We start from the raw sequence: 21,768 nt of genomic DNA, 5'->3' as shown, positions 1-21,768 counted from the left end.
TCAGCTGTGGCGCCGCTAACGTCGCAATATTGGGCCACCGCAGAACCCCCTATTCCAGCCTTAGCATTGGCAGGGCATTAGCTGCATGTTCGATGATACCTTCAGCGTGCCCAGATCGCCTGAGGCGGAAAATTCCGGGCTGAGTCGCTAACGATCCGCAAATCGATGAGCGGAAGCTTGGATGTTTCAACATCTTCAGACGAAACAACAGTCGAAACCTCATACTCAACACAACCAAACCTGCAAGTCCTTGTCATAGAGTCTCTGCACCAGGGTTCCCGAACTTGTCGAGCAAGCCAAGGCAAAACACAAGGATTTGAAAACTCTAGTTTATGGTATGGTCAAACGAAGATCCCAAGATATTTCTACATGCTGAAAACAGAAGCCCATGCCCAAGAGAACTCCAAAAGCCCAACTGAACCCAAAAAGCCGCCAATGTTGCCACAAATATGTCTAAATACAATTCTTTCAAAGAACCCCAGCCCCAAATAATCCCAAGAAACCAAGAAAAGTCGTCAGTCATAAGTCATAAGTCATAATCCCATCTACTCCCGACTATCCCGTGACATAGACCAGCCGTTCCCATTCGCAGCCAATTTATGGCCGGAGAATTTGTGTTCTGTGTTCCACCTTTTTTTCTTTTTATTCTTTTTCCTCTCTCGAACCAGCAAGATACCCAACTGCCACAGGCAGCACAAGAGTTCCATCAAGTGCGCAGTCTTCCCTCCCGAGGGTAAGAATCCCGTGTGCCTCCCGAGGCCCATCTACAGACCACCAGATGTGCCAATGTCCGGACCGGCCAAGGTCCCAAGGCCCATCGACAGACCGGCGCATTCGCCGTGTCCGGACCGGCCAAGGTTCCGAAGCCCATCAACAGACCAGCACATGCGGCGCGTCTGGACCGGCCAAGGTTCCCGAGCTCCCTAGGCCAAAACATCTCGTGTGCCTTCCGAGGCCCATCAACAGACTGGCGGGCGCGCCATGTCCGGACCGGCCAAGGATTCCGAGAGTCCTGGGCCGTTGGCTCGCTAGCTCCTGGGTATGTCCTGGGAATGCAAAGATCCGCACTTGCAGACCACCGTCCTCTGGCTCACAGTGGAGAACCAACACTCAAGCCCTCCACGAGCGGCGCTGGGACCCCGAGACGAGGCCGTGAGAAATCTTGCCCATGGCATTCAGATGCTCCTGAGCACTCTGGATGTACTGGAGGCTCTGCGGGTCGTCTGGCTGGCCGAAACCCTGGATGTAGTTCTGGAGTGCCTTGTGGTGCTCATACCACTGGTCGATCTCCGGGTTGGAGACCACTTCCTGCTGCTTCGGAGCGCTCGACTCGCTGGGAGCCGACCTGGAGGACTTGCGAGAGCTGGGCTTCTCCTGGCTCGACGGCTTCTCCTGCGCATCCGACTTCCTCTTACGACCCCGGGTTGACGTAGTCGCTCCTGAGGCTGGAGGAGAGCTCGGCTGGGCGGCGCCGTTGTCGTTGTGCACACGCCGCATGTGGTCCCTCAGGTTCCACTGCCGGGGGAAGCCATGGCCAGGGATGGAACGCTCGCAGCCCTCGTAAGTGCACCGGTAAGGCTTCTCGCCGTGGCCGTGCATGGCGTGAGCCTCGCGCTCGTGCCGGAGGAGGCAGGCAGTGGAGGAGAACCGGGCATTCTGGCAGCCGTCCACCTTGCAGCGGTAGGGCTTGAGGTGGGAGTCCACAAACTTGCTGTGAGGGAGGTCAGCAAACCGGTCGTACTGGCATTCAAACCAGGGCGTCTTACTCGTAGTTGCACTTGAGCTTCTCGGGCTTGTGGTTGCAGCTCGGCTGACCCTCCCAAGGGCAGTGGAAGAGGCCATCGGCCTGAGGGAAGGCGTTCTTGTAAAGAGGATGGTCCCGGGCCGACTCGCCCTCGCCGCTGAGACGACGAGAGTTGTAGGCGGCATGGGGAAGCGAGAAGCCGTCATCAAGGGCAGGGACTACCTCCGAGGCGACAAACTGGGAACCATCCAGTTTCCGGGTCATCCTGTTTCGCAGAGGTGTGAGAAGCCGGAGGTGGCCAGTGAAGTTGGAGGCCTTACTTACCTAGGCGACTGGCTGGGAAGCGAGGGAGAGGAGTTCTGGCTTCCTCCAGGAGATGAGGCCGACGGCGCAGCGGACCAGATGTCATCGGAACCATCCTGAAGACCAGGGGAAGACAAACGGGAATCCACCGGGCTCAACGAGCCCCAAGTATGAGGCGAGGCGGCAATCATGCCAGCGTCGAAGATCTGGGGATTGACGTGCTGGCTCATAGCAGCGCCAAACTCGCCAGAATAGGGCAGTCCGTCCGGGTATCCCAGGAAGCCAGGGTAGAAGGCGGTGTTCACCTGGGGCGAAACAGAGAGGGAATCCAGATCCTGGGAAATGTACTGCTGCACATCCATGCCACGCTCCTGGGCAAAAGCGGACGTCGGAGACGACAACGTCCGAACCATCGACCGGGGCTTCTTGACTGGCTGTGCCGAGACCTTGGTGCTCCGGTTCCGATGACTGCTAACAGTGGAGCCGTGGGAGGTGGCCCTGCGCATGGGTTCCGCCTTCAGAGCCTTGCTCTCGGCCCCGACGGCAGAGACCCATCTGGCCTGAAAGTCATCCACAGTCTCCAGATCCGTCTTGGGGGTGTTTTGTCCAAATGGAAGAACAAAGTCCTCGGTCTCCGCGGCATAGTACTCTGAGGAATCCAGGTCATGGAAGTTCTGTGATCCTTCAACTGTCGAGTCCCAGGACGAACCGGCAAGGTCCGCTGGTGCTGTTTGGACAAAGGAAAACATTCCGGGGGTGTTGGATGAAATCATGGTGTTCTGGGCGAAGCTGTAGTCACTGGGGAGGGGTTAGTGTGCTGTTAAACCACTTTTTTGGAATTATTTTCAAAGAGCAAAGGAGATGGGCATCAGATGGCACAACTTTGTTCCTGCATGGGACATGTTAGTTAGGGTGCGTCTACAGCGTCACGGGAAGGATGGGCACAAACCAGCTGAGCACGTATGAGTTTCAGAATTGTCCAGAGAAACACATCCTGGAGTTCAGAAGTCCGGGAACAAGGCATAACATCCAAGGGACAAGCCGAGGTGTACAAAGCCAGGAAGATCCGAAGAGCACCACCTCAACCCCGTAACCAGCAGGGCCTTGACAACAGGCGCCACCAGCAGCGGAGATTGAAGTTGTTCTCGTCCGGTGGTGCAGAGGGCATCCAGGTAGAAAGATTGGAGAATCCAGGCATGTTCAAGTTCAGGTGTTGATCCAGGAAATCCATGTCCAGAATCCAGGGTCCGAGGGTCCAGAGAAGTGTTCCAAGGCTCCAGTGGCAGAAGTGGTCCAGATTGTCTTGGCAAGTCGAGCAGTGGTCCATCATCCAGGGAGGGTCGTCCTCAGACTTTCAGCAAGGCGGATGCTGCACACAAAGGCAACTCCAAAGCCAGAGCTGTCTGTCCTGTGATCCAGATCTGAGTCCCTGGCTAGATTGGAGTCGAGTTGGCAATCCTCAGGGGCGATATGGTGACGGTGTCGATCATCTGGTCCAGCAAGGTCGAACAAGACTCAGTCCTTCAAGGCAGCTCCGCAGAGCATGTGTACGACAAACCACGTCGTATCTTCCCATCGGGGTGCGAGACCCGTCAGGTAATGTTTGTTCCACGACTCGGGCGAGCCGCGATCCAGGTCCAGGTGGAATACAAGAGAGGATGATGTCGAGTCCGGGGTCCAGGGTAGAGGATCCAAGGCGAATTCTCTCCAGGCACAAGATCCAGGGCGTTTTGACTCCGGCAAGAGATCCAGGGGGTAATCCAGGAAGGTCCAGGGCCATGATCCTCGGGAGTTCCAGGCGGTAGGTATCCAGGCGGCAAGTCCACGGCTAGATGTTGGTTGTCCAGGCTGGTTCTGGTTCTCCAGGTGGTTCTCCGGGCTGGTTCCTCACTGAGGTGACCAGGACATCAGGAGAAAAGGACAGAAAAAGAGAAAACATGACTTGAGTACAACAGGACAAAATGCAAAAAACAGCAAAAACACAAAGGCCTCCCAGGCGACAAATGAAAACAGTGCAAAATACCTCGAAGGGCTGTGAACCTCGTCGTAGCCAGGCATGGTCACTCCGGATGAGAGCAAGACAATTGCTCAAAGTGTGGCAACGGGGGCTCCCGTTGTGTCCGATTCCCTCTGGAAGGGAATAAAAAAAAGTCCAAGGGGTGTGGTTGTCGAACCGTCCAACTGGGCACCGTGTCTGAACAGCTTGACTCTTTCTCCTCTGGGAGGAAGAAGGAAGCAAGCAAGACCAGAGCGGCAAGGAGAGGAGACGGGAGGAATTGGCGTATAAGAGAGAAGAGCGGGGGGCGGCTAGGCAGCCAAGCAGAGAGCAAGGGGGGAAATGAGGAAGGTGATGAGTGGTTTTTCTTGCGTTGGGCAGGAATGTTGCGGGTCGTTAGGCTCTGGCAAGAGAGAAGAAGTGAAGGGGCAGCCAGTCGGGGGAGACGAAGGGGATGTTCGGTTTTTAATTCTGGCGAGATTTTGCTCCTTTCTTCTCGTCGCTTCACATCGTGTGGTGCCCGTCCTGCAACGTCCCGGGCGAGATTGCGCAGCCCCGCTTCACTCTCGCTCTCCGGATGCTCATCTCCCCTCACAAGGCTCGACATTTTGCTGCAGTCTTCATGCAGCATCATCTCCTTTCTGCACTTTACTCGCCTCTGTCTCGCCAATCCGCGGCCTCGATCGTCCTGCCGCATTCTGCCACTGCTGAGCTGGCACCGCGAGACTGCGTTTCCCATAGGCTGGATGCACACCAGACCACACACCGCTGACGAACGGCGGTTGGATTTGCTGGGAAGCGTCTCTCTTGACACTGCGGGGTGGTCTTGGGCGGGGCCGATGATGCCATTCCCACCTATCAAGCCCGTCAACCGCCGCTAAGCCTGCAGCACTTGCAGGGGTTGAGAGCTGCCAACACATCACTGCAGATGAACTAGCCCATTCGCCCGGCCGCCTCGGAGGGGAAGGAGGGGCAATTCAACTTCCGCATTTGCCCGTGGTATCACGAGCCTGCCTCGCGATGCCTTCACGATGGAATGCAGTGGGTGGGTTTGGAAGAGAAAGGCAGCGTGTCGAAGGGAACAACGCAGAGATGCGGCCTCACTGGCAAGATTGAGGCTCGACGCCGCGTGAGCCGCCAACTCACGGGAGCCTCAACCATCATCATGATTGAGTCTGCGTCCTGCGATGCGACAGCATCTGGATTGTGCAGCAGTCCACCAGAAGAGAAATCGGCGAGATACACACGAGACTCGTGGACCCAGGATCCAATGATCCTCGATGTGCTGCTAGCAAGAGATGAGGTGTTGTGGTGGGTAGCCTCTCGCCATCATGCCACCGTCACGCGAGAAAACAACGCGAAAATGGGAGGCAGTTGACCCGACCAATGTCTGTTCTTGTCAGTCTCACGATGACGTCGTCCTCCGCGGCGGGTTGCCAGCGATGAGCGCGTCGACCAATACAGGTCGTTGTTGACAGGATGGATGGCCACTCCCACACTTCCGCACTCATTAATGCTAACAATGAGGATTGCCACCGCGAACCTCTCCGCCAACATCGACGCTCCAACTCACCCTCGTGTGAGGTCCCAAGGCATGCCAACACACACAGCCGCGCAAAATTCGGGATTGAACTCCAAAGACATGAGTCCAGACCTCTCCTGGGCGGTTGACAGATGGCAAGCTACCCCACAATCCAGAGCCCTCGACGGCGTCACGGTTTATTGCCGTGATCAACGCGGGGTTCGTTGTTGTCACGACCAGCTCGGCGGCGAGTTGTGTTTGCTTGTGTGGCAGGCCTTGATTGCTTTCTCTCGAGTCGTCCGCATAAGTCTTGCACATGAAGGTTACGTTCTGGAGGGTCAAACCCCTCTCACAGCCACGATGAAGTGTGTATGTGTGTGAGATGTGTGTGAGAGTGAGTGTGTGTCTCTCGGCTTGAGACGGGAGGAGGCTCTGAGCTGGCTGCACGTGCTGATGGGGCTCGGCATCAGACATGTCATCCGCGATTGCCGCCCCCCTCCGTTGGGCAATGTGAAATCTCTGACCTATCGAGGCAATGTCATGGAGTCTGCCAAGCTGCGAATGAGATTGAGTCATGTTCAGTCCTCACACCCGTACTCACTGATCTCTCCTGGATTAAAAATCATCCAGGTATTGCAGACCGCCGCCCCTCGCTCTTTGTCGTCACAGATGGGTGGCAGACGGGAAACCCCAGATGGCACTTAGACGACAGGTTTATGTTGGGCCTTGGCCATCACTGCCATTGCCCAACAAAAACCGGCCGCCCGGTCTCAACTGAGAGGTCACGGATGGATGGCAGCTTGCAGGTTTGTGTCGAAGTCCTGCAGACCTAGCATCCATGCCACTTCCACAGAACATAAGGGGGGTCATCTCGGACAGTGACTCTCTGCGCCTTGCCGAGACAAATCGGTTGTCGAGTCCTTTTGAGAGGTCAATTGCGTCGTTACGAAGTCTCTCTGAGAGAAACAACTCGAAGTTGACCGCCACGAAAGAGGTTTGATGAGCTCAGGCCAGAACTGACGGCAGCAGCCAGCGACAAAGGCAACTAGAGATTCGGTCAGCCTTGTCTGATCATAAAGCGCAGCGCATGTCTTCTCGACAAGACACTCACCACCACCTCTGGCATCGGTCCTCTCGGCATCAGTATTCGCTGGTCGACTGCCGGTTCGAAAGGCCGAATCGCTTCTCCTGTTGCTGTTGCTGAGACTTTGAGCCCTAAGGTCTAGTCATTGGCTCTACCAACGAGTGAGAGTTGTTGGTCACTTTCCCCAAGACAGCCGTTCGTCATTACCTACGCGGTTTATTATCAACATTATAATCCGCGCCTTTTGGACAGAAAAAGGGTGGTGAGTACTCACGGATAGCAGACCGGTCTCGGTGAACATCCAATCCGGTGAACAAGGCGGCGCCTTTCTGCGTCCAGAGGTTGTCCTGGTTGACAAGGCAATGTTGACGTCGTTTGGACTTCCCAGACATCACCTCGCCTTTGAGAGTAGATCCAAGATGAGGTCATCTCGAAGATCCTGAGGCATTGGATGCCATTCCTGCGGAGCTGCTACACGTTGTTGTCGTCGTCCTGACTTGGATGCCGAAGACAAGGTGACATGGCAAACTCTGTGAAGCAATCTGTCTGCCCTCATCCTTGAGGTAGTTGTGTCCGCGAAGACCACGGCTGAATGAATCCTGGAAATGCAATCAAGCGTCGCAGGCATTGCGACGCCTCTCCTTACCTACCTGGACGCACGCGGTGAGAAGGATTCTCCCACGGCATGTCGTCATGAAACGGGGAATACTGGCATCACCACATGCCATCGATGCCTCGACCAAGCTGGCCGAAGGCAACGCGCGTCGCGATCGCGACGTACTCTGTACGCCCGTTCCAAAGGGAGAGACATGGTCTTCCGCGAGACGGCATCTGCCGACATCTACCTTACCAATTTGCCTGGATGCCCAAATTGATTTACCATGGTCCGAGCGAGGGCTGTACAGAAGATCCATCGGGTCTCTACGCCACGGAGAGGCCATGCCGGCAGATGACTTCCAAGTAAGTTCAAGGGGATGGAAGGGAAGAGATCATCGTCCTTGGCCCGGGTGGAGGGAAATGCAACCTGGATTTCCAAAGGCATGTTTGTGAAGCTCAGGAGGAGAAGCCGCTGTGCACGACCGAGTGCGCGGTATCCAGGCGTTGAGAAAAAGGAAAAGGGAGAATGATGACCCGCTGGAGATCGGGCTGGAGGAGAAGCAGGCGCACCGACAAGAGTGCACGGGACGGGATCGGGATCGCTCAACCGCAAAACCAGATTCGGCCCAGTCTGGCATTTTGCATTCGGCCGGGCATCAATCGAAAAGAGATCCGGTTCTGGAAGGGCGGGAGGCGGCATCTGTGGTGGCTTTCCTCCTTAAGACCCGGAATGATGGGATGTTCGGCGGCGGAGAGGAGATGCAGGGGTTGGCCGACGGCGGCATGGCCCCAGAGCCCGGAGTGGCCCGGGCTGCACCGGAAGAAGAGAAGCGCATCTGACGCAGCATGCGTGGCACCAGGAACAAGACACCGAAAGCTGTAGCATGTTGGGCGCGCGCACAGCGAAGCGCGTCCATGCCCAACATGCGGCCGTGCCCCGAATCATATCGTGCCGCCAAAGCAATTGTTCGGAACGGAGTTGATGTCATGGCACCAATAAGCCAGCCGGAGCTGTCTGGGCATTGGGCGGCGGCAGAAAAACGTGCTTGGATTGCTGTCGGCGCCCAACGGTACCTGACCACATTACACACAGACGAGCAATTCCCGATGCCGTTCCCTCGACTCGACTCGCCGGCATCTGTCTGGCATTGCTCTCACCTCACCATGCGCCCTGTCCTGCGACCTTACGGCGGCACCGTCGCCGATGGAGAGATTGCAAAACGATGGGGGTAGCGGACCCAGTCGTCTGTTCTCACATTGGACGTCGGTCTTCTGCCACGGAGGTCGTGGACCGCCATCTTCAATGGGGGTCAGCAATCGCTTGCGCATCCGCTTTGCCCATGGGCAAATCGCTTTCCCGGCTTGCAACTCCACCCAGACGGTGCCAAGAGAGGTCACGACGCTGGCACTGCATGCGCGACTTCATGTCCACACACCGGCAAGCCGACGCCTCCCCTCCGCCTCATTCCCCGTGTCCCCGTCTCCCCAGATCCAGCTGGTCCCCGGGTAATGACCGCAAGGCGGACTGCAGCTCTCTCCCACACGCACAGCTACTGTTAAGCCCAGGCTGCGCCAGACACTGGCTGGCTGCGGTCTCTCCCCCAATCTGTTGTCGTCTCATTTTGCCTGGTTTTGTCTGTTGTTGCCCTCGGCTCCCCTCGCTCGAGCTCTGAGCTGTATAAGCTCCCTGTGGTTGACAGCATCAACCTTGCCGCCTCGACCCCCCTAGCTGGGAGATATATGGTCTCTGTCGTGTGAGCAGCTAGCGGCCTCGTCTCTAGCCCCTCGACTCAGCGTGTCCGGAATAGCCACGTCGTCATCATCCCCCTCCCCCGCCAGACATACAGGTGCCATACAAATACATCACGAGTCTTCGGTCGGTTCACCTCCCCCATCCGCTCTGGCCGACCGAACCTCTCCCAGCCGGGTCACTCCCAGTACCTATCTATTGTTGCCGCCACCCACAAACTCGTCCCGGCGAAAAACTACCTGACTGCCCAACCCGCCCCGTGGATCCCTGAGCATTTTTGGATTGTAACCGCCATCCCAGGGCATCCCGGTCACAGGTTTTTCTTGATTTCAGGCGCCCACTCTAGACCAACATTGACCGCCTTGGTGGTGTTGTATCAAGGCTTGTTATTTCCTCCTCATTTTACTGTTTTCTGCTTTTTCTCGCTGGCCGTTCCCGGGGTACCGAAGGCATCGTTGCAGTTATCTGGCTTGTCACCCCCAGCAACACGGAAACCTCGTCTGGACCATACCTAGGAGAACCCCAGCCCAGGATACAGTCCAACGTTCCCGACCAGGACGGAAGTAGGACACGCAGAGAAAAGCATGGCAGACTTCGCCTACCGACCACCAGCACCCGCAACCAACGAGCGGTGGCTCTCTTCGAGAAGGTGTGGACGACCTCCTGAGATAACCCGACAGGAGAATGTGACGCGGCAGCTGACGGGGAAACAAGCCCGCTCTTTGAGAATCGGTTCTATAACGCCCGGTTCGAGACGGGGAGTACACCGTCCCTACCGCAGAGGTAAGATGGCTGACCACCACCACCATTGCTCGAAGCGCAACATGTCCGGGGCATTGAGAATAACAGGTTGGCCAAGCGTGATATACCCCCAAGGTAGCGCAGCATCCACGCTGAACTTACCGGGCAACTTTGGGCCGGGACCCATTGCCCCGCCCCGGCGAACTCCAGCCGATCCCTTCTCCTCCCCCACGCCGGCATGCAGTCCTCTTTCATCAGCCACCCAGACCCAGACCTCCTACCCGCTCCAAGGGTCAAGCCAAGCCGGAGGATTCCTGAGCACCGGAAGCATATGGGGAGGTTGGGAGCCGCCGTCGGCACGCACACCACAACCGCCGCCGCCCCCTCCCCCGCCGCCACTGAGCTTTTCGACGGGCACCCCAGGGCCGTACCAGAGCAGCCGAGGCGGCGGGAGGTATTCGCCATCGGATTCGATGGATGAACTCGCATCGCCTAGTCTCTCGGACTACTCCCTGGATAACGGCCCGACTCCAGGTCCCGTGGCGCCACCACGGCGGCCAACCAACAAGCCCAGCAGCAGCAGGCTGAACGGCGGCGGCACGGGCGGCGGTGGTGGTGGCGGTGGCGGTGGTGGTGGGGGGGGAGGGGAGAGGAACAGGGCGCGGGGCCAGCGACGACCGTCCAACCGGGACGAGTTCGACGGGCCGCACCAGTTCCTCAAGCCGCCGCCGCCCGAGTACATCGCCATGCAGGAGCGGGAGCTGCCGCGGCTGCCGACGCACCTGCACGTGCTGGAGCAGGACGAGGTGCTGAACCAGGTCAACGACCGCCTGTCGCAGTGCGCATACGACTTCATCGCCAAGTACCAGTTCCCCATCCCGCTGACCCACGACGCCCGCCCCGTCGAGAGACCGCAGGACCGCGAGTGGCCGGAATGGGTCTATCTGCTCAAGAGGCTGGCCACCAAGCGCCGCATCCCCGCGCGCGTGCTGTACGAGGGGCAGATCAAGCAGTTCGTCACGGTGCTGGAGAACTCGCTCGAGATGCGCCACTCGTCCAAGCAAGGGGTCAGACCACTCAAGGATGACCGGCACATCTTGCAGCAGATCTCGGCGGGCATCCAGGTGGCCAAGATCTTGAAGGATGCTCAGGCCATGGTGGGTCTACTTCACTCTTGTTATCTTTTGTTATCCCACGTCCACTTTCCTTCCCCAAGTGGTGGATATGACTCGGATCCTGCGGTGTCATCATACCGTCACACCTTCATCTTCTTGCTCTTTATTGTGGTCGCCACCGTGGACTCCTCGACGCTGACACGGCTCCACAGGATTTCCTAGACCAACTCTACGTTTCCACGGAGAGGCGGATTCAAGAGCGCGTGGCGGCCGCGTCAGCAGCAAACGCCGCTTCGTCCAACATGATGAGGTTCCGTTAAGGAGGAGTCTGATCCGGGACGAAGGCGCTCCATCCTGCCCTTCATTACCAGCCCGCAAGGTTCAACGGCGAGCAAACAACTTGACGACACCCGATCTTCGGATCGGAATCACGTTCGTTTTGTTATTTTATTAATCGATGACCAACCTACGTCCCCACTGTCCATCAGCGACAGGCCTCTCCGACCATCCTTCTCGTGGGTGGTGGTGAGAATTGGGTGATGGTGGCTACCCAACTCTTTTGGTGCCGCCGTCGACCAACATTTCATATCCTCTCCTCTTCCTCTTTCTCTCTCTCCTTCATCTCCTTGGACTCTTGTCCTTCTCTCCTTCCCCTGGACCAGATGCCGCATGAACCCGGCTCAGTCCAGCTGGGGATATGGGGAACCGAAGGGCACCCATCCCCGAGTCCGAGGGGCAGGAGGAGGATGAAGAGGCGGTGGTGGAGGAGGATGAGGATTGTCAACGCCCCTGGCATGCCTAGGATCATACGTTACGTTTTATTCTAATATCGGTACCTAGACCTACGTTTTTGAGAAATGACTGATCACACGTCTCGGTATTTTTTTTTGTTTCACCTTCTTCTTCTGCTTCTTCTTCCTGTCCCCGTTTGATTCATAGATGTTGAAGGGAGCTGTAGTGCCCTATCGGTCCCCGCGCGCGAGATAGATGGTCCATGGAGCAGCTACAGCAGCAGCGACGGCGGCGTCACGACGGTGGTTGCTCGAGTTGTTGTTGCTATTTCTGCTTTAATAATGGCATCTATTTTTCGCTTTTTGCTTTGAGAGACTCGGGCACCTGCCATGCTTTGATGTCATGGGTAGAGAGGGTTGATGGGAAGACGGCGGCGGCCGAGACGGGCTGTGAATGATAGGGGCTGCCTTTGTAGAAAATAAGGGGCGGGTGGTTGGATCGAGATGATATGGTGGTTTGTGTGCTCGTCTGCTTGCTTGCTTGCTCGGGTGACCTGTTGGCTGTGTTTGATGGAGGGAACGTGGACCTGTCTTGATGGCCCGGGGTGGTCTAGGTATTTTGGATGGACCTGAGTTCGTTTCCTTGTGCCTGTCTTGTGGTTCCTTGGGTTCTTGATTTGGGTCTACATGAGATGCATGTCTTGGTCTTGGTGGGTGAGAGGTCGTTGTCGTTCTGGCTCCCATGTTGTTGGGGTGGCTCTCTGTCTGTCTGTCTATTCCAGAGTTTGTTGCTGTTAGTTGGATACCTTGCTTTTGTGTTAACTTTGGATGTTCTTCATATTTTGCTATTTCGTTTATGCTTTGGAGACGACAGTTTCTGGTAGAGTCAAGGTTCTTGTGTTGTAGTACTTGGACATGATGCCTGTCGGAGGTGGCACCAATGTGCTTTGGAAGGTGGGTTGTGTACAAATAGAAGAACCAGAGCCTTGGCTCCTGTCGTCATTAAGTTGGCAATACCCAACCAGCCAGGAGATAGGTACGTCTGCGTTCTTTCTTCCCAACCAGTAAACTCCAGGGTTGTGGGTAAGATGGACTGCCATTTGGGAGGTCCCATGTGATAAGTAAACCGGGACGTTGAGTCCATGGCTGAAACCGGGCTCACAACATACTGTAAAATCTGTGAAACTTGGGAGGTATAGAGAATTATAAAGTCTTTAACTACTGGTTAATTTGCCCGTTTTCTTCCATGACACAAGACGTGCTTTGCGTCCCGTTCCTCGGTGTGCACAACATGGCCACGCCCTCGTTCACAGGTGGGAAGGTGGTTTCGGTGATCGGATCGGGCAAGCTTATGCCAAGCCGGTGCCTGCTCAAACCCGCCTGTCGCCGTTCGTCTCTTCCCCAAGCCCACGGATGGCCCCGTCGGTCGCTCTTTTGGGTTTAGCCTCCCTCGAGATCCTGCGAGGCTCACCCCGGCTTGTCCTGGAACGTGGGCTGCTGCTCTCGCTGCCGACATCAAAACCACCACTTCTCCCGCTGTCGCATGTGCTCATGCGAAGGTCCGTTGAAGTGACCTTCTTTTTGTCCCTTTTCCATCTCATCTCTCAGCCATTGCTTTGAGCTGTGACATCGCTGAAGCCCCAAGTCTTCCCAGCAATCAACTCACAACAACGCCGAACAACAAGCTGGTCATCTTGGTTTGGCGGGCTTGGTGGCGGCTCGACGATGCAACATCTACGAGCAGGCAAACACAGGTGAAGAGAATCCAGGAACCGCTCGCTTGTGTCGCGATCTCAATCGAAGCTGTTCACGAATACTCATATTGCCACGCGAGTACAGAGACACACGTACACCAGTGCGCACAAAGCAGAGGCAACAACGAACCCGAAACCTAGCACAGGAACCGTCCGATCCGAAGAGCAGTCACCTCAGTCGGCTAGGCGGACAGACGGGACGAAGATCATACTCTTCCCTTTTGACCAGAATCCGAACAACTCAGCGCATTGCTAGAAATCCCTTAATCGCGACATTGCCTCTTTGTACACGTCTACTTTGGATTCGGATATTACAGTTGGCGGCCGCCCGGTCCACCACGTCACAGCAACCCTTTTGACAGGGAGAGAAAGAGGGTTTTGTGAACACTAAGACGAGGCTCGGACGAAGCAGGCCAAGCAAGGCAAGTTGCTATTGGGTTTGTTGTGGCTGTGGCACGTCCTGAGGTGCAGAACACATACAAGGGACGACACTAGGTGGTGTGGCATACTTTCTGGTTTGGTGAGGGGACTTAAAACTTGTACCCTGCTAGCCCTACGGGTGAAACACTACACAACAACCTCAGCAACCGCAACCATGGCTTCGGCATCAGTATCATCGGGGGCCTCTCCGCTCTCTGCCTTCGAGTTCGAGTTCGAGTATCCTCAGCACCAGCATCAGCAACAACAGCAACAACCACAGCAACAACAGCAGCACCACTACTCCGAATCCGCAAGTGATGCTGACGACGCCTTTTGGACTGCCATCAGCAACCCGAGTCCTGGATCCCTGAGCGGGTATATGTCGAGTCCAGCCGCCAACAGTATTGGCAGCTCATGGGTGGTCTTGGGCAGCGGCAGTCCGGGACATGTCGTCGAATTGGAGCCGTCCCCCGCACCATTACCATCCCCTTTGGGGAGCGTCGTCGGCGCCGACTTCGACACTCTCAGCCAATTTGCGCCTTCGACGAGCGGCGTCGAACAAGGAGCTAGTGTCAGTGGTAGTCTGTTTGGGGATATGTCCGCGGTTGCGTCTCTGGGTGATGTAAGCTACCTCACTCAGGAGAACCTTGGGTTTTTAGGACCATCCGGGAGCGGGCTCGTCTTTAACGATAACTTGGGGGTCAATGATGGTGGTGAGTTGGTCCGTCTTTTAAACCGTTAGGAACCCTGTCCTGATGTTTTGCAGACTTGGAAGCCATCCTGGAACAGTTCGCCGCCACGACCAGCCCCTTGGAGATTCAGCATCGGCAGCTACAACAACAGCTACAGCAGCAACAGCAGCAGCAGCAACAACGACAACAACAACAACAACTGCAGCAGCAGCAGCAGCAACAACAACAACAACAACAGCAGCAGCCGGCAACGGGCATTGAAAACCCACGGCGGCTGCAATCTCCTATCAACGTGACGGGCTGGGAGTTGGTCAACCCACGCGAAAGCAGCGGCAGGAATCAGGCCCGGCAATCTACTCCTTCGCATCCTTCGCCTGTTGCAGAGGCCTCGCCTGTCTTCGTCTTCGACGAACCCAACTCTGTCTCCCCTTCGCCACCCTCCCATGTCTCCTACTCTCCTTCCTTGCAGTCCGCGTCATCTGCCAGCCCATCAGCTGTGGCCAGTCCACGGTCGCCAGCACAACTGCAGATTCCACCGCAGCGGCAGCCTCAGCAGCAGCAGACTCCTGAGCCTCAATATCGGTCTCATGCATCGTCATCATCACTCTCAAGTCTGACGGGCAGCGGGAGCGGCGCGAGCGGCAGTGGCAGCATCACGGCCCCCAGGCCCATACCAACGCGGACCAAGAAGCTCAACCCGCAGCACCGCGTCCAGAAGCGCAAGGCACCCTCAGCCCCGAACCCCTCTCCGACAAGTTCGGTGCTTTTGTCGGCATCCTCGTCGCTGTCCTCATCACCATCCTCGACCCCTTCTAGTTCAGCCCAGTCCCAAAACAAGTTCCTCATCGTCACTCCGTCCTCTATCACCGCGGCGGCAGCGGCCGCTGCTGCGAATAGCGGCGGCTCCGGAGCTTCTGGAAACGGCGGCGCCCGGCCCAGCATCAACCCCTTCGACTGCCTCGATGCACTCTCCCGCGGGCCCACGCAGCGCGGGCGCAAGGGCCCGCTGGCCAACGACACGAAGCAGTCGGCGCTGGTGGTGCGGCGCATGGGCGCGTGCTTCAGCTGCCATGCCCGCAAGGTCAAGTGCGACAAGGAGCGGCCGTGCCGCAGCTGCGTCCGGCTGGCGACGAGCGTGCCGGGTGTGGTGTGCTGGCAGTTTGGTGATTTCACACCCGTGCTGTTCCCGGCGTTTATCCGCAGCCATCTGCGCCGGGATGAGGTAGTCAAATTCGTGGAGAACAACGTGCAGAGTTTCCGCGTGGGCGGGGTTGATATGCCTTGCACCGTCAGACTCATCTCGGGGGTTGGGTTCTCGGAAAGGACAGTGCTCGAGGTGAAGGCCAAGTTCTTCACAGCTCGCACCCCGGATGTGCTCCAGCACTGGCACATGATGGTTGGGCGCAACGGCGTGGACCTCGTGTCGCGGGGCGCGGCGCCGATCGGGCTGGAGATGCCGGATGGGAAGGACGGCACGACGACAACCGCCGGCTCCGGCCCTGCCGCCAGCGCCAGCGACATGGCACAACAACAGCGTGCGGAGCTGAAACGGCGAGTGCGTGAGTACGTGCAGGCCATGGTGGACGAGCCGCGGTTTGCGGATCTGGTGACCCCGCCGCCGCAGCACACCGAACTGCCGCGCAAGGTTTTGCGCATCGTGCACGCCTACGCGCGACGCTGCGAATCGCCTATGGTCCGCCGCGCCCTGTCCATCTACGCCATGCACTTCATCATGACCCGCCACCTGTGCCTGACGCCGGCCAACATCGCGGAGCTGCAGCCTACGGGCCTCGTTCCGCAGGGCGTGCCCTGGGTCACCCCGCGCGTGCTGAACCGCCAGATCAAGTCTGTTGTGGACGACATCATGTGCCGCGAGATGCAGATGCTGTTTGAGAACTTCACCAAGTCGCTCAAGCCCAAGCTGAGGCGGGAGTGGGCGCCCTGCCTGGCGTCGTTTTTGGTGCTGTGCTTGTTTATGGAGACGGTCGAGGTGGCGGCGGACATGTTTGTCGTTTCGGACAACGAGATCCAGGCGCGTGGGCGCTACCCGCCGGCCTGGAAGCGGTCGTTTGTGCTCGACGTCAACGGCCAGATCGAGAACATGCCCTTCCGCCAGTTTGCGTTCCAGTTCCACCAGATTTACCAGACGCATTCGCGCGACGCGACGGCGCGGAGCTTCAACCCGCTCGTGGATAACATCCCCTTCGAGCAAGGGGAGCTGGATCCGGAGGCCGAGGACATGGTTCGTCAGCTGAGGGGGTTCATCCGGGATGACTGTGAGTTTCTCCTTGTTGTTTTGTTGGGCTGTTAAGATTTGTGACACCGATGCTAACAATGCTTGTAGGGGCCGAACTGGATTACCTCACGGCAGATCCTGTCATTCCAAAGAACGAGGACCAACCGTACCCGACACACCTCGCTTACAATTACAGGGGTCGGCTGCTGGCCAAGTTCCTGCTCTCGTTCACAGATGAGAAGTACATCTTTGACGGCAAGTCATAAATGCTCTCTGGTCTCCTTGCATTCCATTCTGCGTTGTTTTTTTCGGGTCCAAAGAGACCTGTGGCGTTTCGGCGAGGCATTTTGCAGCGGAAGGATTTTTTGAAGATAGAGAAATGGATTCATGATACAGTCAATGATTGGAACTATGTGATGATATGGGCGGTACATGGTTTTGAGTCATGTACGAAACCATTTGGTAGCTAGACGGTGGTTTGATTCAATTGAACAGAACTTGTTGTTTTCTTGTACACCCGTCACTCCCCTCTTTCCACCCTCGCTTCCAGAGTGGGCCACGTCAAGCATTTGAAGGCACACATGCACAGCATGCCTACACATCATGTCTTACTAAAACTTGTGAAATGTTTGTCCGTTTTAGTCCCGCTACCGCACGGGGGAGAGAGCTCGGCAGCAGGGTGGACTGGACTGGCTGTCTAGGCCGTGGGTTTAATCTTCCACGCGAACGAACGAAGTTAACCTGTTGTGCATTGAAGGAGCACAGAGGTAGGCAAATTGTGGTTCGTGTTGGGTCGAGAGAGATGAAAACCTCTCCCAGAGTCGCTCTCGCTTGAGAACAGGTAGATGGACGATGAGGAACGAGCAAAAGAGAGGAAATCAACTCAATCGAGCGAGCAGTTGACGTCCCGCGATTCCCGGCGACCGATCGCCTTGGACAGAGGAGCTGGATGCTTGATGGGAAACAAACCCCACTGAAACCACCAGCGTCGTCGTCAAGTAACAAAGCTTGCTCCAATCCTCCTCCATCCAGGGCGTCGGTCGACGGCGGTGACGGGCTGAACTGTCTCTCGAACGGATGCGACCGAGATATTGTCCCGGTGTTGCGAGTAACGCAGAATAAAGGTGGCGCGACGCGAAAATCCCGTTTGTGATGCAGGAAACCAGAGAGCGGGAAACGGAGTCTTGAAGTCGCACCGAATTGACTTTGATGCCAAACGTCGGGCTGTCAATGACGGTTTGGAGTCGGTTGGTATGTGTCGGAACATCTGGGAATTGTGTGTTGGGAGGAGAAAATTCTGGGCTCCAGAGGCCAGGAGCAGTTTCTTTCATCAAACCGTTGTGGGTCAACGGCAGGTGCCAGCTGTCATCCCTCGGTCTGCCGGGCCGTCAGATCTGGCCGGCTCTTAAATTTTGGCATGTGGCTGCCGCGCTTCAACTTCACATCTCTTTTTCTCAACACACACACTTTACTCGCACCAAAATCAACCGGTATCGACGATTCATCCACTCGCCATCGGTCAAATTGAGTGCTAGAGTAACCCTTGGTTTACTCCGTTATCCCATTCCCCTTCCTTCCGGGAGGGGAACCAGAATCCGCGGCATCTGATCCTCGGGATCTGGGCGGCTGCGGAGTGATCCAACATCTTTTCCTTCGACGTTTCCAATCCTGTCTTCGCCTCCTAGGTTCCATGCCATGGTCCTAGACTATGACTGTCCAACTGCCATTAGAGCTACAGCTTGACCGAACCTCGGCTCGTTCTGGCTTGGCCCGGCTTCGCCTTGTCCGTGCTTGCGGCTGTCTCTTCTGTCTATGTGCCGCTTGTCACAAGCACAACATTAACATGTGTGTGGCATTGGGCACACACGCAATTCCTAATGCAGGATCTGGTGCGATCTCTAGGCGCTTCTTGCAGTGCCTGGCCCGTGAGCTGCTATCTTGTTGGGATTTGGCCCCCAACGGTGCGGCGTAGGCTTCTGTTTTGTGGAATGCTTCGTCCATGATTCAACACCACGCCAAGCAAGTTGATGATGTGTCCAGGGGATGTGGCCGCGCCGGCACGGCGGTAACTCCCGGCCTTCCCATCGGATGGACGGACGGGGGGGGGCGAATGGTAAGACGGCCATGTGCGTCGCAGCACTGTGGCCCTTTCAGACTTGACCCTGATTATCCTTGTCGCGTCCGTTGTCCTCGTTGTCTCAACCATTGGCGTCGTGATCGTGGGTCTTTGTGGCCTTTGTGGTGGGAAGAGTTCCGTGAGAAATCTGACAGGTCTTGATTTGTTTCTCGCTTTGGAAAGATTGTGGTCTCACGAGATCGTATTGAAGAGGCTCAAAACCTGTTTCTGAGACTTGTCGTTGGTGATAGAACGGACGGTTCCTCGGCTTCGACAGCATCCAAGGTGTTTGTACCTATTTGTCCCCTCCGTCTCCTAGATGATGTGGCCAGTTTCACGTCTTTCCATCTCGTTCTCCCGTCTGCTGTGCGATATCTAGCTGGCATTGATTGTCAAACTGACAAACTTTGGAACCTTGGTCCTCTTTCTTGCCTCTCGGGCTCCAGAGGATATCAACGGCCCTGGCGAATGCATGGCCGTCTTGGTGCTCGATAGCTTCCTAGTGAGTTATGACTATGTCGTTAGGGAACGACCGCAGATACTCTGTCAACTCTTGGGACTCCTAACACAACCGCCGGTCCTGTATACCTAGGCCCATGGCAATGGTTACCACATATTGACAGAGGCAATGGGAGTGACCTGGTGTTCACAGCGCCGTCGAGTACAACTGATGCTTGTGCCATGATTCCTATTCCACTACTGTTGATACCTAGGCATCTTGCTTGCACCACCCAGACCGTAATTGTCATCGGGGATTTGTGGGCAACACAAGAAAAGTCCCATAAATCGGTGTCAAGCTGTATATAAATCACGATCGAGAACCAAAGGGAGAGCAAGAGTCACGGCCTCAGTCTAGTTGTGATTTCCCTCGGCACTTTTTGCTCTCTCGCATTCACAAGCCTCAAAAACTAGCAATAGTCTTTCCGAGTGACGGACTAGAGCACCTCTTGTCCCATCTAGTCGTCATGGTATCAGAGAAACCGAAGTTGAACCCAAAGCTGGACCCTGCTCCGAGTTCATCTTCTGGGTCCTCCTCTTCCAGTGGATCAAACATTATACCATATGATCCGGGTAAGTCTCTTCCGAGGCCCTCAAGACGCAAAACTCGAGTTGTTTCGGGAATCCCAACTAACCATCTCCCCCAATACGATGGCTCCCCCGTGAAGGATACGGGAAGTAACCACCACAAATCAATGATCGAGTTTAAGGAGAGAATCCATTTGTGTTCCTCATAACACCATTCCGCATCATTCTTCCCCTGGTGGCTCAGGACTAGGAGGAACTGCATCGCCACTGTAGTTGTCATTGGGCCTGATGCTCTTGACAGCTGGCAACCAAGGACTTGGGTGGTGTTTGTTTGTTTCTCTCATTTGGCAAGCTTTAGGTACTGCTGGCATGATGGGAGTCAGTTGTAATAAGAATTGGACACAACGACAGGCGAGGCAAAGAACGAAACGAGGTGGTCAGGTTTCAACACTCTCATTTATGCGCTCCATCATGTCCTGCTGGTTCAGGTAGCTAGATTGTTTCTGCTTTTAGACGGGAGTTCTGGAATAAACAACAGCGGCTCACGCCCACCAATTCATCCCGCCAAATTTGTACGAGGTGATGGACAGATGTGCGCAAGTGGGATGGCCAAGAGATCAGTCAATGTTAAGCGTGAGACAGTATGACGCAGGTAAACCTGATGGTTTGCATCATAGAGAACGAAAGTGATATGGGTACAAAGACTCGGTGTCTGGAAGATCTTCAGGTTGATACCTCAAGGGCCTAAGTTTCCCATCTGTCCACGAGGTAGGTCAAGGAAAAGGAGAATGGAGTCACCCTCTGGAACTCACACGGTGTGACATAAGCAAAAGCTTGGGGAGGAGATTGGAGCCAGCTGATGTCAGCTGTCAGTTGCCACTTGCCTCGAGTTTCGGGCCGCCAATCACAGTTCCGCAACAGTGGGAAATTCGCACACAAACCGCCAAAAAAGAATCCGACGTACCCCTCGCAAAATCGTTCCTCTAACATCGAATTCGCAGCTTCTTGACTCCGACGCAAAAACCTCACCTATAGAAGAAATTCTACTGGAAGACGGTCAAAATGTCCAAGATTACCGTCGGTATGTGTTTCCCCCGAGTTTTTGTGAAATCGAACGCCTTGTGTACTGACTCTTTTGCAGCTGGTGTGCGTCAGAACGTTGCTGAGCTGCTCGACTACAGCAACAACACCAAGAAGCGCAACTTCCTGGAGACGGTCGAGTAAGAAACCTCCCGTGCCAACACGATGCAAACCCGATGATCGTTACAATGCCGGAACAAACCGCTGACGAACTTATCTCCTTCGCCAAACAGGCTCCAGATCGGCCTCAAGAACTATGACCCCCAGCGTGACAAGCGTTTCTCGGGCACGGTCAAGCTCCCGAGCGTCCCTCGCCCGAACATGAAGGTCTGCATTCTGGGTGACCAGTTCGATATCGACCGTGCCAAGCACGGCGGTGTGGACGCCATGAGCGCCGACGACTTGAAGAAGCTCAACAAGAACAAGAAGCTCATCAAGAAGCTCGCGCGCAAGTACGATGCTTTCGTCGCCTCCGACTCCCTGATCAAGCAGATTCCTCGTCTGCTCGGTCCCGGTCTCTCCAAGGGTATGTATTGCCTCTCTTCTGGGCATCGTCGGTCCCACCACCAGTGTCTAACTTGTCTGTATCACAGCCGGCAAGTTCCCCACCCCTGTCTCTCACTCGGATGATCTCAGCGCCAAGATCACCGAGGTTAAGTCGACCGTCAAGTTCCAGCTCAAGAAGGTGTTGTGCATGGGTGTTGCCGTCGGCAACGTCGGTATGACCCAGGAGCAGCTGGTTGCCAACATCATGTTGGCCATCAACTACCTGGTTTCCCTGCTCAAGAAGGGCTGGCAGAACGTGGGCAGCTTGACTATTAAGGCTACCATGTCGCCGCCCAAGCGCATCTACTAAGCGGT

The 21,768-nt window shown here is 56.0% G+C and overlaps 8 protein-coding genes across 8 annotated transcripts; 4 read left to right on the top strand and 4 right to left on the bottom strand.

Moving 5' to 3' along the window:
• Window positions 1-369: 369 nt before the first annotated feature.
• VTJ04DRAFT_3499 (uncharacterized protein) lies at window positions 370-927 on the top strand (the record flags this gene model as incomplete). Its single annotated transcript, XM_069361405.1, has 2 exons — window positions 370-451; window positions 527-927. 2 exons carry the CDS (start codon window positions 370-372, stop codon window positions 925-927), a joined length of 483 nt encoding a protein of 160 aa, XP_069222020.1.
• A 183-nt stretch (window positions 928-1,110) lies between these two features.
• Window positions 1,111-4,105, bottom strand: VTJ04DRAFT_3498 (uncharacterized protein; the record flags this gene model as incomplete). Its single annotated transcript, XM_069361404.1, has 4 exons — window positions 1,111-1,711; window positions 1,767-2,009; window positions 2,069-2,845; window positions 4,071-4,105. The coding sequence occupies 4 exons, from the start codon at window positions 4,103-4,105 to the stop codon at window positions 1,111-1,113; spliced, it is 1,656 nt and encodes a 551-aa protein (XP_069222019.1).
• Window positions 4,106-7,902: 3,797 nt separating this feature from the next.
• On the bottom strand, window positions 7,903-8,235 carry VTJ04DRAFT_3497 (uncharacterized protein; the record flags this gene model as incomplete). Its single annotated transcript, XM_069361403.1, has 1 exon — window positions 7,903-8,235. The coding sequence occupies one exon, from the start codon at window positions 8,233-8,235 to the stop codon at window positions 7,903-7,905; it is 333 nt and encodes a 110-aa protein (XP_069222018.1).
• Window positions 8,236-9,820: 1,585 nt separating this feature from the next.
• VTJ04DRAFT_3496 (uncharacterized protein) lies at window positions 9,821-11,172 on the top strand (the record flags this gene model as incomplete). The annotated part of the gene is made up of 2 exons (XM_069361402.1): window positions 9,821-10,894; window positions 11,065-11,172. 2 exons carry the CDS (start codon window positions 9,821-9,823, stop codon window positions 11,170-11,172), a joined length of 1,182 nt encoding a protein of 393 aa, XP_069222017.1.
• A 263-nt stretch (window positions 11,173-11,435) lies between these two features.
• VTJ04DRAFT_3495 (uncharacterized protein) lies at window positions 11,436-11,660 on the bottom strand (the record flags this gene model as incomplete). Its single annotated transcript, XM_069361401.1, has 1 exon — window positions 11,436-11,660. One exon carries the CDS (start codon window positions 11,658-11,660, stop codon window positions 11,436-11,438), a length of 225 nt encoding a protein of 74 aa, XP_069222016.1.
• A 272-nt stretch (window positions 11,661-11,932) lies between these two features.
• On the bottom strand, window positions 11,933-12,327 carry VTJ04DRAFT_3494 (uncharacterized protein; the record flags this gene model as incomplete). Its single annotated transcript, XM_069361400.1, has 2 exons — window positions 11,933-12,144; window positions 12,213-12,327. 2 exons carry the CDS (start codon window positions 12,325-12,327, stop codon window positions 11,933-11,935), a joined length of 327 nt encoding a protein of 108 aa, XP_069222015.1.
• A 1,605-nt stretch (window positions 12,328-13,932) lies between these two features.
• Window positions 13,933-16,951, top strand: VTJ04DRAFT_3493 (uncharacterized protein; the record flags this gene model as incomplete). Its single annotated transcript, XM_069361399.1, has 3 exons — window positions 13,933-14,470; window positions 14,524-16,725; window positions 16,794-16,951. 3 exons carry the CDS (start codon window positions 13,933-13,935, stop codon window positions 16,949-16,951), a joined length of 2,898 nt encoding a protein of 965 aa, XP_069222014.1.
• Window positions 16,952-20,889: 3,938 nt separating this feature from the next.
• Window positions 20,890-21,763, top strand: VTJ04DRAFT_3492 (60S ribosomal protein uL1; the record flags this gene model as incomplete). The annotated part of the gene is made up of 4 exons (XM_069361398.1): window positions 20,890-20,908; window positions 20,969-21,047; window positions 21,141-21,433; window positions 21,501-21,763. 4 exons carry the CDS (start codon window positions 20,890-20,892, stop codon window positions 21,761-21,763), a joined length of 654 nt encoding a protein of 217 aa, XP_069222013.1.
• Between the last annotated feature and the right edge of the window lie 5 nt (window positions 21,764-21,768).

The sequence above is a fragment of the Mycothermus thermophilus genome (assembly GCF_041956435.1).
Source record: "Mycothermus thermophilus strain CBS 625.91 unplaced genomic scaffold VTJ04scaffold_2, whole genome shotgun sequence".
In the NCBI taxonomy this organism is placed as follows: Eukaryota; Fungi; Ascomycota; class Sordariomycetes; order Sordariales; family Chaetomiaceae; genus Mycothermus; species Mycothermus thermophilus.
The sequence above is the reverse complement of the archived record's forward strand: the minus strand, read 5'-3'. Positions and strand labels throughout refer to the sequence as shown.